General features: G+C 33.2%; 2 protein-coding genes across 3 annotated transcripts in view; both read right to left on the bottom strand.

Moving 5' to 3' along the window:
• Nucleotides 1-18,402, bottom strand: part of LOC132796528 (allatostatin-A receptor) — a 158,724-nt gene that overhangs the window by 36,707 nt on the left and 103,615 nt on the right. For both annotated transcript variants that reach the window (XM_060807728.1, XM_060807729.1), the window contains one exon: nucleotides 8,662-9,350. In XM_060807728.1, the coding sequence (XP_060663711.1) occupies nucleotides 8,662-9,058 (397 nt within the window). In that variant the 5' untranslated portion in view covers nucleotides 9,059-9,350. The remainder of the gene's footprint in view (nucleotides 1-8,661; nucleotides 9,351-18,402) is intronic.
• LOC132796417 (salivary glue protein Sgs-3-like) lies at nucleotides 14,522-15,424 on the bottom strand. The gene is made up of 2 exons (XM_060807581.1): nucleotides 15,361-15,424; nucleotides 14,522-15,299 (listed from the first exon to the last, which is right to left on the bottom strand). The coding sequence occupies exons 1-2, from the start codon at nucleotides 15,386-15,388 to the stop codon at nucleotides 14,578-14,580; spliced, it is 750 nt and encodes a 249-aa protein (XP_060663564.1). The 5' UTR covers nucleotides 15,389-15,424; the 3' UTR covers nucleotides 14,522-14,577.

The raw sequence follows: 18,402 nt of genomic DNA on the forward strand, positions 1-18,402 counted from the left end.
AAATGTTTTCATTGTTGGAAAAAAGCGATCTGATAGAGAACATTTCTTCTTTGCTTGGGAAAAAATAGAAACTTGTAACATATGAAAATATTTTTAACCAGTAGAAGAAAGTTGAACATATTTCTATGCTAAGCATAAAAACACTTTGCTATAGAAATTCAATTTCTTTCCTGATTAATGAATTAATGAATATAAAGAATATAAATAAAAAAAATAGTGGTTTAAATTCAAACACCATAAAAACAAGTAAGAAAGCTACAGTCGAGTGTGCTTGACTGTGAGATACCAGCTATTCATTTTCAAACTACATTTGAAAAATATACCAAATTAAAATACCGATAAAATACTAAAATATACTGGAAAAAGTGAAGACTATAGTATTTTTATAAAATATACCAATCTAATATACCATACTAATATACCCGCGAACCATTTTCAAACCACATTGGAAAAATATATCAAATTTAAATACTGATAAAACACTAAAATATACTGGAAAAAGTGAAGACTATAGTATTTTCATAAAATATACCAATCTAATATACCATACTAATATACCCGCTAACCATTTTCAAACCACATTTGAAAAATATACCAAATTAAAATACCGATAAAATTCTAAAATATACTAGAAAAAGTTAAGACTGTAGTATTTTCATAAAATATACCAAACTAATATACCATAAAAATACTAAAATTATACCAAATTCTATATTCGGTATATTGATATAGTACAACGTTCAACCATAGAGTGCATTTAAACTTGTATAATTTTTTCAAAATTTGTTTCATATTTAACATAATATCCATTTTTATGTTCAGTAAATTATAAATTTTAAATGTTGTAAGCGAATGCACAGAATAAAGCCATAACAACTGCTGATCGATAAATATCAGTAATCACTATACAAAATTTGATCAAATTTCCTGAGGAATGCAAATAGTAATGATCAACTATCATGTTCATTGATCAGAATTATCTGCTGAATGTGCGCAATGCTTTGACCCCAAAAAGTAGGCAACGTTTTTTTTTTTTTTGCTTCGTATCTAAGGTGCGCACAAAGACAATAACAACGACAAGGAGCAACTCAATGATACTTAGTTAAATGTGCGATGTCTGCCAAGCAATAGCAACAACAACAACAACAACAATAAAAGCAACAACAGCAAAAGGTATTTATGGCTGTTTTTTAGCTTGCGCCACATCCAAAAAGATGCTTTGCTACTGCACCTGAAGGCGTTTGCAAGGCAACACTTGAAAGTGTCTCTGTGTGTGTGTGTGTGTGTGTGTGTGAGTGTGTATGTGAATGTGCGTGCGTGTATCTGGGTGTGTGTGCGATTGCTGCTCTATCGTGCACGAGGTAAGAAAATCTCAACAGCAAAGTCATTTTGCATGCAATTTTAGTAACCTTGACTCAAGTCGCCGCCTTTGCATCCGCATCACTGAAAAGCTGCTGCACGTGTGTGGGTGCGCGTGTGTGTGTGTGTGTGTGTGTGTGTGTGTACATAGGTGTTACATGGCCCTACTACGCTGCTACAGTTTGCTTTCAATAAAAACAGCAGCAAAAGTTGCAGTGGCTAAAAATAAATGCCATCCCAGCCAACACAATTCAAACAAGGTGCAAAAAAGCAAACGCTGCACAGCGTTGCATGCAACAAGATTTGCCATCACATCGTGGCAACACACACTCATAACCTGCTGTTAACAAAAGCAAAACACTGTCAACAATACAAAGTTGTGACAAAGTTGGATGAGCTAAAACTATATGCACTAAATAATTCAACTCTATGAAAGGATTTCTCAAATAAGAGTAAAAGATAAAATGCTAAAGTTAATTTCAAATAAATAAGTTTCTTATATTGACTGCTAAACAATGCTAATTAAATACTTAGCTATTCAAAATATATAAGAAATAAAAGAAATTGAGCATAGAATTTTGCAAAGCTAATTTAGTTGCTCTTAAGTATTTACTGACTTAAAGTTTCTTTAAGTTTCTTGCCAATTAAATGTTAATTGCAACATTTGTTGCAGTTTTCCATTCTATTATATTTATTTTAGCAGCTTCTAAATTTATGCAGCTGCTCTTCAATTGTCACTTAATTCAGTTGCGTGTGAATTACGCTTGGCTTTGAGACTGCATTTGATTGGCTTTGCGGTTGAGATGAGCGCTTAAAGTGGCAGCAACTCAGCTTGACTAACTTTTTTGGCACAACTTTTTGGCATGCAAAATATATAAACTTTTGGGTTTTGTCTCCGTTGTCTTTGCAAGTTCACAGCGTTTGGCAGTTCAGAGCTCGGAAAAGTTGGCGAAAAACTGAAAGCAAGCTATCAACAACAGCGTTCTCTAGTTCGACTTCAACGTTGAGTTCATCAAAAACGCAATACGCAATACGCAACTGAGTTTTGTTTGCCCTTAAAATTGTCGCCTCAATAACAACAATTCAAAGGTGAAGGGGGAAAGTGTCTGTGTGGGTGTGTGTTTTTCCTAGTATTTAGTTGAGACTTAGTTGCAAGAATTGCAACAAAGTGTGTCAAAAGTTATTTTGCTTTCAGCGATATCTTTTCCCTAATAGTCGAAAGTTGCTTTGTGTCTGTCGTCTCTTGATGTTTGTTCACAGCAAACTTTTGTTTGGCAGCCGTGTTGGCACTTTTGATAAATGATTTGTAAATGAACGTGTGAGTTTTATTGCAAAATTATGATAGGAAATTAGAATCGCTTCAACAACGATGCTATCTACGGCACTTTTACCTAAGCGAAAGAGATTTTTTGCTTGAGTGCAAAAGCACATTTATAGCTTATGGAAACATAATTTGTCATCCGCTGCCATCGAAAGCAAGCAGCTGCATCAGTTTTAGCTTCTGTTCCATCTTCAGCTCTTTTCTGCTCTGCATTTTATGGCAAATTTACACAGTTTAATGCGTTGTTAACGCCAAGCCAACTACACATAAATGATTACGAGTCGGTGTCCTTTCAAGTCAAGTCCATAGATCATACTTAAGAGGTGTTCATGGCTTTATGTGCTTCAACTGAAACTTTGTCGTTAACTTTGCTTCACATACAAACGTTAGATTGGAATGTTTTTAATCAAACGAGTTCCGAGATTTTTAATTTGTTTTTGCTTTTCTTGATTTCCTCAGCACGTGCTAATCGCATTAGCTTGACATGAGTTGCAGAAAATATTAATGAAAGAAAATTATGTTAAGAAATAGCTGGAAGTTAAATACTAAAGTTAATCAATATATGTTATAATATTCTCTGCGTTTCTCGATTGAATTTTGAAACATTTTTGATGCAAAGTATTTATGTAATTTATCTCAAGAAGCAGCTTAGTAAAATACTAAATCTAAACTCAAATATTTTCTCTATTTCTCGATTGAATTTTGAATCAATTTTGATACAATTTGTTGTCTAATAAAATACAAAAATTAGCACTAAAATAAAGACACAAAGTTGTCCACTCTTAAGCGAGCTCAACTCTCGTTTGCTGTTATTAATTAAATGTAATAAAAGTGAAGAGCACAAACATTTCGAGAGTGCTGAAGTTATAATACCTTAATTTATGTATGCAACATTCGACATGGATATTTTGCAGCAGCTGTCGAATTACAAAACTATAAGCCCGCATAAATATTGTTCAACTGCAAACAAAGTGACAGGCGATTTTCAAAAAAAAAAAAGGAAGAACAAAATAAAATACAATCAACCACAATATAAACACATGACCGAATTTAGAATACTCTTGTGGAATTTTTCATTCTAGTTTTGGGATACCTTAGTTTCGTTTAGTTGACAATAAGTTGATTAGGATAACATTCGAGCAAACATTGAACCCACATAATTCTGACATCTGTCAGCATCAATTTGGGTAAAAAACAAAACAAAAAACAAGAACAGGGATTGTTTGGCATAAACAATTTGTTCATTTGATGGTTACAAAATGATTTTGTGGCTTAATTGTAATTTATGCTTTAGTTTTTTTTTTTTGAGAACGGGAGATGTCTCAAACAAAATCTGCATTGACTCATTGCCACTTCAATTCGCATCGGCCTATGTCACACGAAATATATCCCAAACAGACACACACACATATACACACACACAGTTAGGGAAAAAAAGGACGAAGGATGCCGCAAAGCGACCCGAAAAAAAACCCAGAGACATGTCACAAATGATGTTGGCCAAAACCGGAAAACCGTATTAAGGGAGAAGGTCTCAACACTCTGGGGCTTGTAGCAAATTTGTAAATTTGTAGCTGCCACATGGAAAATCGCATTATAAACTAGCCAGCTACACGAACGAGTTTTGTCCGCGTGATGAACTTGTTTCCTTAACTGCTAAATTTTTAAATGGCCAAATTTTGTAGTTTCTAAACTTCTAAATTTATACAATTTTTATTTCTTTTTAAAAAAAACGTAAATTTCCAAATTTTTACCATTTTAAAATTTTCTGCTTCCAAACTTTAGGAATTACAAATTTTTAAATTTCGAAACTTTGAATTTTAACATTTCAAAGTTTCTACATTTCAACTGCTACTAAATTTGTGAATTACTGAATTCCCAAATTCTATAAAATTGTAAATTTATAAATTTTAAAATGTCTAAAGTTTTAAGTTTTTTAATTTTAAAACTTATGTATTGGTAAATTTTTTAATTTTGAAGTTTCTAAATTTGTAAATTTCTAAACTTTTAGATATTTAAATTTGTACATTTTCAATCTCATGAATTTCAAATTTTTCAAATTTCTAAATTTCACAATTTTAAACTTTTTAAGCTACAAAAATTGTATATTACTAAATTCCTACATTTTTAAATTTCGGAATAAATAAGTTTATAAACTTACTAACTTTGAAATAACAATAAAAAAAAAGAAATAAATAAATATATATACATATATGTATATTAAAAGTAATATTAAATTTTGCTTAAGACTTTGCTGACCCTTGTCCGAAAATCGCATTTTATGCCAAGTCAGTTAGTAACGACAACTCGATATACACAGTATATTTATCGCCCTGTAATTGGCCACTCAAGCGTGATGCTGAACGTGGTCAGTGCTTTATGTTTTCAGTTTTCAGTTTTCGGTTTTCGGTTTACGGTTTTGCAGCAGCTCGCAAGTTGTTCGCTTGTGGCCCGCTTTGCCTGTTGCCACTTTTATCTGTTGGCCAATACAGGCGTAATCCTTTTTCGTGGCTGGCAATTTGATTTGCCTAGGATCATGCTTGGCATGCAACTGAGTTGCTTTCGTTTTTTTTCTTTCTTGTTGCTCTTTTCTTTGTAAACATTTATTGCTTTTACCCTGTAGATCAGATTTCGTTCTTTGGGTGTTTATGCGATAATAGCAACTTGTTGTTTTTCTTTCTATGCAGAGATGATGAAATTAAAGAAAGTTAAGTGATTAATGGAACTAAATAAAGCTTATTTTAAAAAAGTTATATGTTATATATAATATCATGTATATATCTTATTTTATTATGTGAAAGAAAGAAAATTTTTGAGTTTATATTATATGTTTTGTTATTTGTACTTATTTAACATCTTATTTACTCAAATGAAAAATGTTCTGATTAAAGCTTTTAGTTAATTTAGAATGAACTGATTTTAGCTTTTTTTCAATTCAAAGTTCATGAACTTAAAACGAAGTGATTAAAGCTCTTATTAAATTAAGAATGAACTTATTGAAAATCTTAGTAAAGTAAGATGGAACTGATTCACCGAACTGATTAAACCGCTTATTAAATTAATAATTAACTTATTCAAGAAGTTCTAAAGTAAAGTTAGACTGAATTTAAATAAATCATATCTATTTTTTTTCTATTTTTTCTATTTTTGACTGATGCATCAATCTTTTAGTTAGAAGTATATAGAGATAAGGCTGATTATTTTTAATTTTTGATATTGAAATAATATTTATTAAGAATAAATTTCAAACTACGCTTTGAGTTTGCTTTGCCAAGTAGACAATGTAACTTAAGGACCACCCAGTTTGCTTTATTCCATATATTTGTTTCATATGCGGTCTCTCACAGTCGAGCACGCTCATTCAAAACCGCAAATGAACTTAAAAGCGCAGCTTTCGACCGATGTAATACAATTTGGAGCTGAGAACGCGACCCATCATCTAATTTATGCCTTCTGCCCCAATGGACTTGAAAACCGAGTTGCGTTTGGTTTGTTGATTGTGCGAGGGGACGAGAGAAGACAGGGAGAGAAGCAAGAGAGAGAGAAAGAGAGAGAGAGCAAGAGAGAGAGAGAGGAAGACATCGTATTTTGTTTTGGTTACCTCAACAACATCATTTTAATGGGAATTACGAGCAAATGAGCAAATGGGGAACTATTTGAAAACTTGTTGTTCGACGCATGCCACAAAAAATGCCACCACAGAAATTTCCGTGAAATGTGCAATATGCATTTTCACTTAATGCCATTGTCTGTGAGTTGTGTGAGTTTCGCTGATACTCTGATTGGAATTTCACGCATGTCTATAAGCCACACAAATGATGTTATCGCAATGCACGCGATACGCATTTATGGCATGCGACATTTAAATGGCATGCGACATAAATTGCGTGTGCTCGCTGCAAATTGTTTATAAAGCAAATAATTGGAAAGTGCTTTTAATGCATTGATTGCTTCATACATAATTAGTAGAATTTTTATGTACATATACATACATACATATATATTAACATTATCAATAATGATAATAATGATGATATTGGCAAATAGAATTTGAACTAAGAAACGTAATTTTTTAAATTTTATTTTCTTAAGATGGCAATTGGTAAATGCGTGCATGATATAGTAGTTTATCTTTTTGGTATATTAAACATACAAACATATTTATATTATATTACATTTGAGTAGTATAAAAATAAAGGAATAAGTTCGAAATGTTCTATGTATGGTATTTAAATATACTATACTAATATTTGAATGTCATGAAAATATAGCCATAAGATGGGCTTATGGCTATTTGCTATCTGCTTTTTGATTTAATCCATAATGAATTAGATGGCAACAGTTTAGTGAGCGTTAGATATTCGCTTCTTCTTTTGGTATATAAAGCATACCGACAATATGTTGAGCTGACTAATACATGGTATTTAAATATACCATAATATTTGAGTGTCATTTCAATATAGCGAGGGGTCTGAAATGTATTAGTGGTATTTAAATATACCATATGATCAAGAGTGGTATTTAAATATACCATATATAGCATTAAATATAATATATACTAATAACTTGAATGACAATAATTTAGTATGAGCACCAGATATTAAGCCTACTGAAAATATGTCGAAATGTGCTATGAGTGGTATTTAAATATACTATAATATTTGAGTATTATAAAAATATAGCAATAAGTAATTTATAACGAATTAGATGGCAACAGTTTAGTGAGCATTAGATATTCGCTTCTTCTTTTGGTATATAAAACATACCGACAAAATGTCGAGCATGGTATTTAAATATACAATAATATTTTAATGTCATTACAATATAGCAAAGGGTCCGAAATGTATTAGTGGTATCTAAATATACCATATGATCAAGAGTGGTATTTAAATATACTATATGACGAAGCGTGGTATTTAAATATACCATAACATTTAAATATCACGAAAATATATACTAATTCATAATAACTTGAATGAATTTAGTATAAACACCGGATATTAAACATACTAAAAAAAATATGCGGAAATGTGTTATGAGTGGTATTTAAATATACCATTAATATTGAGTGTTATTTAAATATAGCAAAAAGTCTGTTACTATCTTTCAAATTAACTTTAAAAAAGTTTAAAATCAAACAATTTTATTCACATTTCAATCACTATGTAAGCTGTTTAGTTGATTTAAATCTGATTCAATAATACAAATTATTATTATTTTGTATACAATGCTCCTTACATTGTTTTATTTATCACCGAGTTAACTTTCTTTTTTTTTACTTTCTTCTCTTAAGCCATTTTCTAATAAAATGTTCATTACAATTAAAATCGATAGTGGTTATAAAAATTGATGCTAATAGAAAATCGTACATAATATTTTGAGCCATCAACTAGTTTGTTTATTGAAAACCTGTGTTGGCTTGCGTTCAGCCGTTAAATGACGTTCAGCCAAGACGACGTTAATAATGCGACTTTAACGGCAAAAATGCGGCTGAGCGTAATGTTGCAACAATTTTGTGACTTTGACGCTACGCGACGTAAAGCGAAACACGTACAAAATGCGTATACGACCTGCAAGCCAAGAGGGAGAGGGAAAAAGTGAGCGCAATGCACACTTGGATATAAAAAATCAATTAGTCCAGTTTGGCATTTTATGGCATTGTTGTTGTTGCTGTTGCTGTCGTGCGTCGCGAAGAGAGCGTTTATGGGCGGAATATTAAATCCAGTTAATGCACGGCTTGCGAGCAACAAAATCTATATATATATATTTTTTTTTGCAATTATTACGCATAATTTGAGCAAAAAGCCAAAGGAGAGAAAAGCAAAGGTCCCTTCGCTAATGTAAACGGGCTTTGCTTTTATGTGTGTTCGTGTGTGTGTTTTTTGTGGTAATAAAAAGGGGAGGCAAGAGGACGAGTAAACTGCAATTACATAAACAAAAGAGAGGCAGAGTCAGAGTCAGAGTCAGAGTCAGAGACTTACCCAGTATGACGAGGACATTGCCCAGGAGTCCGGCAAAGCCAATAATGCCAAAAAAGACGGGCACAATGGTGGACACAACGCGCTCCAGCGGCCAATTGTCTCCATCTCGTTCCAGATCCGGTTCGAGGAGATCGTCTGGCAACATTGAACCATTTAGCTGCTCCAATGTCGATGAGGATGAAGCAGAACCTCCACTGTTGCTATTGTTCAAAATTCTGTTGTTGCTATTGCAATCAGTTGGATTTTGCCAATCGGCACATTCGACGGCCGATGCGGATGCCAAAGCCAATGCCACATTCCCAGTTGTTGGCCAGCAGCAGCTAATTAGCACTGTTAGCAGCATCAGGGCCATGGTCAGGCGTGGTGGGCGTTCGTGTTCGTAGTGCTGTGCGCCCATTGCCACGCCCAGTTTTTAATAGCACTCGCCACTCGCCAAGTGCTCAACAATTATCTCTTTTGTCGGCTGCTTTTGTTCTTGATCGGTATTTATTATGCGCTCGCGTGTGTGAGAGTGTGTATGTGTGTGTGTGTGTGGTTGAGTGTGTGTCTGTGTCTGTGTGAGTGTCTGTGTGTGTGCAGCTGCCGAATTGATTTTACATTTTCAGCACACGCCCACAGCCACGCCCCACCATCGGTTAGGTGAGCAGCATTATTATTATTGGAGTATCAGAAGCAGAAGTGTGTGATGCCTGCAAAAATTACAAATTACATGCAACAAATTATTAATATTTTAAATATGTCCACAGCGATATGTAAAGTTCTGTATATTTTATTTGTGTACGGGAGAAATAAATGTGAAGATAATCATTATGCAAATAAAGCTCTATTTCAACTTAGTGTTGGCATAAATACATTTTAGCTAAATGTACAATGGGCAGCAGATTGAAAAATAGCTGAAGAGATACAACGTTGAAATTTGTAATTTGTAATTGCAAATTTGTTAGTCCTTCAATAAGTATTGATAGTACGATTTAGTTCGATTTAAGTCCTTGTGAAGTTAGCCTTCTTTAAGTTCAGCGCACAAAGCAAGATGCAACTGAATGCAACTACTTGATATAGCTTTAATCTATCAATAAAAAGTCTGATTTAAACAAATAACATCATAAAGTACCTGAAATAAGTGTCTTTTATTACTACAAAGACATTGTATATTATTTATTTTGTATTTCAAAATTAACTGCCATGAAAAGTTTATTCAATTCAAGTAAATTTCGATCAATTTTTATTGGCTGCGAAATTTAATTTAAATGTCTTTCAATGCCTTATTCTTAAAATGATATCATTTGTTTACTATTCTAATGTTATGAGTATATTAATAAATATATATAGCCAACAAAATGAACTTAAAACAAATGCCTCTAATAACCAATTTAAATCGAAATTATAACAACTGAAATATAATGTCTTCTATTGCCTAATGTATACCCATATTATATAAATTGCAGCAGCAACATAATAATGCATATTTTGTTTTATAGTTCAATATTAGTGTATGCACTTAAAACTAATTAAAAGACTTTGTATGCAAATTAGATATAAATTTGAATAAATATTTGTATACTTTACACCACAGTGCCATTACGATTTTCTACACGATTTATTTGATTTTGCACTTTCACAGTAAACGCTTTCATGATGCAGACTTTGCAAAAAAGAACAATGAACGTGGCGAAACTTCATTACATTTGCATATTTTAACAAAGAGCATTCAGTGCAGATTGCGTATACGCAGTGTGCTACGCCATTAATTAGTCATGACAGACCACTCACATTCAACCATGTCGATTACAATTTCTATCATTTTTTTGTAGTTGTTTTCTTCGCATTTTGTGTTTTGTTTTTTGCTGCCTCTTTGGATTTTTGTAATTCCATTACCAATTGAGTGAGCACATATCACATGCATGCATGAGTGTGTGTGTGTGTGTGTGTGTTTGTGTGTGTGTGTGTGCTGACAGTTGGCTTAAGCTGTCAATTAACATATTATTAAGCGAGTCTCATAAGCTGCGAGAAATGACACCAGTCAGCGAGACGAGACAGAGACAGACAGAGAGACAGAAAAGAGACAGACGAGAGACAGTGACAGACAGCGCCAATGACAAACGACGACAGCGTCCACACATAATTGAGAATATCTCAATTCGCCGCCTCAATTCTTTGCGACATCTCATTGCCTCATTTGACACTCCGACAAACAATTTCGTCAAGTTTTCTACAAGCTTATTCCTTATTTGGGAAAGATAATCATTGAAAGGACTAAAGATTTTGTTCCTTTTTTCTTAAGTATTAATTTAAATATCAGAAATAATAATACCAAACTTACTAAAGATATTATTCTTATAAATATCATTATTAAAAATAAAAGTCCATAAAGTTTTGCATTCATAAAAATATAAATAATAACACTCAACTCGATAAATATGTTTTTCTTATTTTTTTGGTATTTATATAAATTCAATAAACAATAAAAAATAATATTTAAGAAGAAAGATATCATTATTATTTTATTCGTGTTCATATAAGAATATTTAATAATAAAAGCCAACGAAATCAACTAAAAATCGACTTCAAAATGTCGCTAAAAATATATATATAAGTCAAATGAATAATAACTAATTGAATAGAAATACATACTAATAAAAATAATATATTGCTGTTAAGAATGTATTGCGATTAGATTATTCTTATTGCTTTTTTTCGTATTTATATAAATATAATAATTAATACTAAACTCAAAAAAGATCTTATTTTCATTTCTTTCGATTTTATATTATATATTTATATGCAATTTACAATAATGTCCAACAAAATAATTAAAAATGAAGAAAAATTAATTAAATACAAATGAAATGAAATAATAATAGTATTAATAAAATATAAAAAAGATTAAAAATAAATATGATATAAATCAAATTAAAATGATTAATAATTAACTGCATAAATATGCATTAAAATAATAAAATTACCATATGTATGCAAAAAATCAATGAAAATTATTGATATTAAAGTTTCAAATAATCAATAATTTGTTGGCAACTAATCAATAATTTATTAGTGCTATAAAACAAAATAAAATGCTTCGCAATCATGCACTTTAAGGAGCCTTTGTTTTGCGTATGTTAAATGAAGTAAAACACGTCTGCGACTTTTTGGAGAATTTCTTGCGATTTGCGCATCGAAATCAGTCTCAGCTTTCTCAAGCACTCACTTCAATTTGTACTCCCAAAAACCAAAAGGAAAAAAATAGAAAAAATAGAAAGCAAAAAAGAAGCGAAAGAAAAACAAGCAGAGGGCAACATTAAATTGGCATTTGTAGCACAACAAATTCGGCTTGATTTTCAGTCGTCTCTATGCATAGGTTTTGCTTTCCCCTCCCTGCCACTCAGCTCTCTCGCTCTAACATACATAAATTATGCAGATGATAGTATTTTTATTTGTCTATCTGTTAGACTGTCTGTTGTGTTGGAGAGCGTTTCATTCATCCTCCTCCTCGAACCATTTGCCATTATATATGGCATAAATTGCGTATACAAATGGCAGGGCGAATTATTTTTATGGCATTTTAATTAAATTACGCTCAAGTAATTACTTATTGAGTGACTTCTTTAAATTTATGTACTACGCGTCGTATAATGTGCAATTAAGTGCCCAATGATAATAATTTGATTGGCTTTCCAAAGATATTCTTCGCTTGCATTTTGTGACTCATCATAAAGAGCGGCTTTTGTTGGTCAATCGTCAATTGTAAAAAGCCAGAGCTGATAATAATTGCTTTATAATTATTTACAGCACTAGAAAATGTATTTTGATGGCAGCCAAGAGCGAATCGATTGTTGAGCGTTTAAAGCTATTTTGATTTATGGCTTCTTTGGCCGAATGCTTTTTGTGTGGCCAAAAACTGTTTATGGATTGGCAGGCAAGCAAGTAAGAACCATAAAAAAAACAAGTAAGAATGCTACCATCGAGTGTGCTCGACTGTGAGATACTCGCTAATCATTTTCAATAAAATATATCAAATTAATATACCGTAAAAATAAAAAAAAAAACTAATCAAAGACTATATTTGGTATTTCCTTATAGTACATTTTCAATAAAACCGTTTTCTAAAAAAATATACCAAAATATTATACCGAAAAAATACTGATATGGTCCGAATCAACTGTGAGATACCCACTAAACATAAAGACATATTCTAAAAACATATCAAATTAATATATCGAAAAATAAAATATACTAAAGGCTGTATTTGGTATATTATAAAGTACAAAATATACCAGATTGCCAGCCAAAGCAACTTAGACCCGATTGCAGTAGTGGTTTTTTGCTATACAAAATTAACCTTATGTAACCATTCTCAATAAGGTTATATTCTAAAAATATACCAAAATGATACCAAACTAATACCGAAATATACCAAAGGATATATTTGGTATATCTATATAGTACATTCTCAATAAGGCCATATTCTAAAAAATATACCAAACGAATATACCGAAAAATATCAAATTATACCGAAGGCTATATTTGGTATATTAATAAAGTGCATTGTAAATAAAGTCATATTCTTAAATATATACTAAATTAATAAGGCTATGGCTATAATTGGTATAGCGACAAAGTACAACACCTAATATATGCCACAAACCACAAAATATATATGTATTATATATAAAGTTATAATACCCCTCTTATCTATGGGTAATGGGTATAAAAAGAGCTGTAGAGACAAGGACATGCCAAGCTTATTTTGAGGACGGCAAAGCGGCCATGAAATTGAATTGCCGTTTAAATTGTTGCCCAAGGAAAGAACGTATTAGGTTAGGCCATCAATCAAACTACGAAAGGCAGCAGCAACAGTTGGTTAAAAAAAAATTCTGGAAAATCTCAGCGAATGAATGAAAACTGAGTGGGAGTTAGTTAACACTTAGATTACGTATACGCAGCGCATGTCAGGCTATATTAACACCTGCCAAGAAGAGCTGTAATAACAATATTCGCAATTTAGTTGCAACCGCAAACTAGCTTACGGCAGCTTTAAGAGATGCTGCCAGCCAATCAGAGAGAGTGAGAGAGAGAGAGAGAGAGAAAGAGAGACGGATGCCGCGCCCACCAGCGGATGATGTACTGATTATTTTAATTATTTCAATTAGTGCGGCTTGCCACTGAGTCGACAGCCTCGCCTTGCCTCGACTCGACTGATGGTTGATGCCGCTCATGTGGCTTTTATGAGCTTCAGCGTTCAATCTAATTGCGTTTTTATGGGCGCACCATAAAATCAGACGTCAGGTGGCTGCAGAGAAGCTGGCAATAAACAGCAACAGCAACACACACAACAGCAACTGCCACAACAGTTACAATACACAACGTAACACACACTCACACACACATCTGCTGTTCATTAATTATTAATAATTAATTAACTGAAACACACGGAGGCAAAGTGATTTTAAAGCCTTTGTTGCGAAACCTCGCCTCAAAGTGTGCGTTAAATGGTTTTGGCTTATTTGCGTCTGATTTTTGATTTGTTTTCTCATGGTTAATGATTTTTCACCACAGTTAACAGCAGGTTACATACATACATATGTATATGTTATGTAAATGAATCCTGCCAACAATCAGACACCTTCACAGATTGATATCTAGATTGCGCTTCTGTAATTTCATTAAAATTGTCGGAAATATCTGCCTAGATAATCAAATATTGAATTAAAGAAACAGATAATTAATGTGGTGAGATATTCTTAAATGAAACTATATCAAATGCAACAGATTTGCGAAATATTTTATTACTAAATAGTAAAACTACATTTTTTGGTATGCAAAATACATAAATTTTATTGAAGTAAATCAAAACTCTTAAGGGATTAGTCAACAAAGAAATAGTCGGGAGATTGATCCGTATTCATGATAAGTCACGCTTTACAAGAGGTTTCGGTTCTGACCGCAGACGCAAGCTCTGATCAGCTTCTCAAGGGCTGATATTTTAGCCAATAGATCCTTGCACAGTGGTCCTTGCTCTGGGCAACCGGGGCAGGCCTTACCACCGGGACCGCATTGACGGCATGGCTTGCCAGGCTTTCCAGGTCTGCGAGATGGCTTTCCAGGTCTGCGAGATGGCTTGCGGGATGGCTTGCGGGATGGCTTACGTGATGGCTTACGTGATGGCTTGCGGGATGGCTTACGTGATGGCTTACGTGATGGCTTACGGGATGGCTTGCGTGAAGGTTTACGTGAAGGCTTACGAGTCGGCCTGCGTGATGGTCTACATGTTGTCTTGCTCGGTCTCTTAGACGTAGTTCTCTGAGTTGTCCTGCGCGTGGTTGTTGCTGGGGCCTTGGTTGTCCTGCGAGTGGTTGTCTTTACCTTGCGAGTAGTTGTCGTTGTCCTGCGAGTGGTTGTAGGACATTTAGTTGTCGTTGTCCTGCGAGTGGTTGTAGGACATTTAGTTGTCGTTGTCCTGCGAGTGGTTGTGGGACATTTAGTTGTCCTGCAAGTGGTTGTTGTTTTGCATGGGGTTGTTGTGGGACATTTGGTTGTTGTGCACTTAGTGGTTGTCGGACATTTAGTTGTGGTTGGATCTGGGCAACCACAGCTGCTCGTTCCCTGGGTGAAGTCGACGACACTGATGAGCAAGATGCTCGCTAAATGGATAAGATTAGTTGATCACATTTCTTCTTCTCGAAGGATAGATGAGTATATTACCAATGAGACAGGCGAGAGTAATTCTCATGATGGATCACTACACTTTTCGAATGAAATGTGGAATCTGATATTTTTGAAGTCTGAAGATTCGCGTTATATAGTAAACGATCATATTTACATAGCACCCAATTGCACAAATAAGTTTTAAAAATAAATTATGCTACTTCACTTTTGCCTTCAATATTTATTTAACCGATTATTAATAGGTAGTCTGGGAAAATATTTATGTTTAAAAAAAAAACAAAAATATTTATAAAAACAAGTAAGAAAGCTACAGTCGAGTGTACTCGACTGTGAGATACCCGCTACCCATTTTGAATAAAATAAATATAATTTGCGGTATTTTCTCAAAATATACCGAATATACTGCAAAAATACTAAAAATATACCAAATGGTATATTTGGTATATCGACATAGTACCGCATTCAAAATATACCATAGACGGCACAATATACCAGATTGTCAGCCAAAGCAACTAAGACCCCTAGTAAGTAGGCGTTTTTGCCCATACAAAAATATTTCTTTTATAACTTCGACAATTTTTATCTGATCGCAACCAAATTTTCAGAAATCATAACTACTATAGTAGTTATTATATATACCAAAATTCGGAACTCTAGCTTTAAAATTACGCTTGTTATTCGATTTTTTTGTTTTGCGGGGGCGGAAGTGGGCGTGGCAAAAATTTGAAACAAACTTGATCTGCGTGCAAACATAACAAATGTTGTCGAAAAAAAATTATAGCTCTATCTCTTATAGTCTCTGAGATCTAGGTGTTCATACGGACGGACGGACAGACACACAGACGGACAGACGGACAGACGGACATGGCTATATCGTCTCGGCTGTTGACGCTGATCAAGAATATATATACTTTATAGGGTCGGAGATGCCTCCTTCTACCTGTTACATACATTTCCTGCCGGCACAAAGTTATAATACCCTTCTACCCTATGGGTAGCGGGTATAATAAAAATCGTGGTACTATAAGTGGCTGACTGGCAACGTAGCTTCTCGTTGTATATTATATCTATCTTAAAGTAGAGTCCAAAGTTCGTTTCAACAGCCTTGGAAACATTGCATTTTTTATGCGCGCCTCCGATAGGGTAGAAGAGTATTATAACAATGTACTTTTATGTACTGTTTGGTATATTTTGAATGTAGTACTATATCTATATACCGAATATATCATTCAATTTTTTGTTAGTATTTTTCGGTATATTTTTTGATACGGTATGGTATATTTTGAATATATTACTATATCAGCATACCAAATAATTTTGCCGGTTGTGTGACAGTTTGTACTCTATAGTATATTTTAAATGTAGTATTATATCAATCTTTTGGAAAAGATTGGTTTTACTGAAAATGAGTAGCGTGTAAATCATAGTCGAGCACACTCGACTGTAGCTTTCTTATTTTTTTTTATTTAGTAAAGAATATTTTGTATAACCAAATGGTATGCATATATTTCCAGACCGGACTTTCTGTCTTTTTGTCCGTCCGTTCATATGAACACACAGAACTCAGAGACTATAAGTGATAGGGCATCCAAAATTGTTTTAGAATTCAGCTTCGATCTATTTATATAAAGTATAATATTTCAGTTACAATAACTATATTTCTAACTCTAATCCAAATGACCCTTTAAAATCATACAAGATCAATAAAAAAAAACTTGGAAATTAATCAGCAATATTATGAGGAAATATTTTGACCGTTCACACAGAATATGAAGCATATAACTCACAGCCTAGCATACACAACTAGACCTTTATTATGTGTTATTACGAGGGTGGGCTGATAAATAGTCGGCATAACAAAGAAAAAATTTTTTTTAAAAATTCGTAAATATTTTATTCGATTAGTGTTTTCTATTAGCTGATTACTGTGAAAGTTTCATGCGGTTTTATCAACACTGGTAATTTTGGCGGGACTTTTAGCGCATTCACTTTTGCATTGTCGTCAACATGAATAAAATCGAATATCGTGCTGTCATAAGATTTTTGTTTTTAAAAGAGAAATCCAACGACGATATTAAAAATGAGTTAGACAAAGTTTATAAGGATTCAGCTCCATCGTTTTCAACAATAAAATATTGGACTGCTGAATTTAAACGCGGGCGGACAAGCATTTTTGACGATGATCGCCCGGGTCGTCCTAGAGAGGTGACAACACCAGAAATTGTGGATAAAGTCCATGGAATGATATTGGATGATCGCCGAATCAAGCTGCGAGAGATTGCAAATGCTCTAAACATTTCTCGGGAACGCGTTGGAAACATTTTACACGAATTTTTACACATGAGAAAGCTTTCGTCAAGATGGGTGCCGCGATTGCTCACAATGGAAAATAAGCGTAACCCATGTCGCCATGTCGAAATTGTGTGAATTGCACTACGAAAATCTCCCTCATCCCCCCTATTCTCCAGATTTAGCACCCTGTGACTATTATATATTTCCAAACTTAAAAAAATGGCTTGGGGGTAAGAAATTTCATTCAAATGAACAGGTAATCTGTGAAAAACGCCTATTTTGAGGACCTGGACAAATCCTATTTTATGGAAGGTATTGGGAAACTGGAGGATCGGTGATCCAAGTGCATACGTCCAAAAAGAGATTATGTTGAGAAATAAAAAAGCAAAATTAAAAAAAAAAAACGTTTTTTCTTTGTAATGCCGACTATTTATCAGCCCACCCTCGTAACTACATATAATACCTAATGATTATATGCTATATAGTATTATGGTCGAATAATACTATTGTTATTCAGTATATTTAGTTTATAAAACTCTAAAAATAAAGGCAATATTATAAATAAAGTATATCGAATTAATATATTGAAAAATATTAAATATATCAAAAGTATATGTGATATTACGGCATTTTGCTGCAATAAAAATATACCATAGAGAACAAAAGCATTGAAGGCCCGACAGTCACAGCCTTTTTTAGCCATATAACATTATTTCTTAAAAACATCTAAGATTTGTATCTAGCCGTAACCAAACTTTCCCCTGTAAAAACAAAATATATTTAAAA

This window comes from Drosophila nasuta, chromosome X (genome assembly GCF_023558535.2).
Source record: "Drosophila nasuta strain 15112-1781.00 chromosome X, ASM2355853v1, whole genome shotgun sequence".
In the NCBI taxonomy this organism is placed as follows: Eukaryota; Metazoa; Arthropoda; class Insecta; order Diptera; family Drosophilidae; genus Drosophila; species Drosophila nasuta.

Excerpts from the sequence above, each read along its gene's own strand:
- LOC132796417 (XM_060807581.1), bottom strand. The coding sequence starts at position 15,388 with ATGAGAATTACTCTCGCCTGTCTCATTG. Across the intron at positions 15,300-15,360 it reads TACTCTCGCCTGTCTCATTG|CGAGCATCTTGCTCATCAGT; the intron begins GTAATATACTCA and ends TTATCCATTTAG.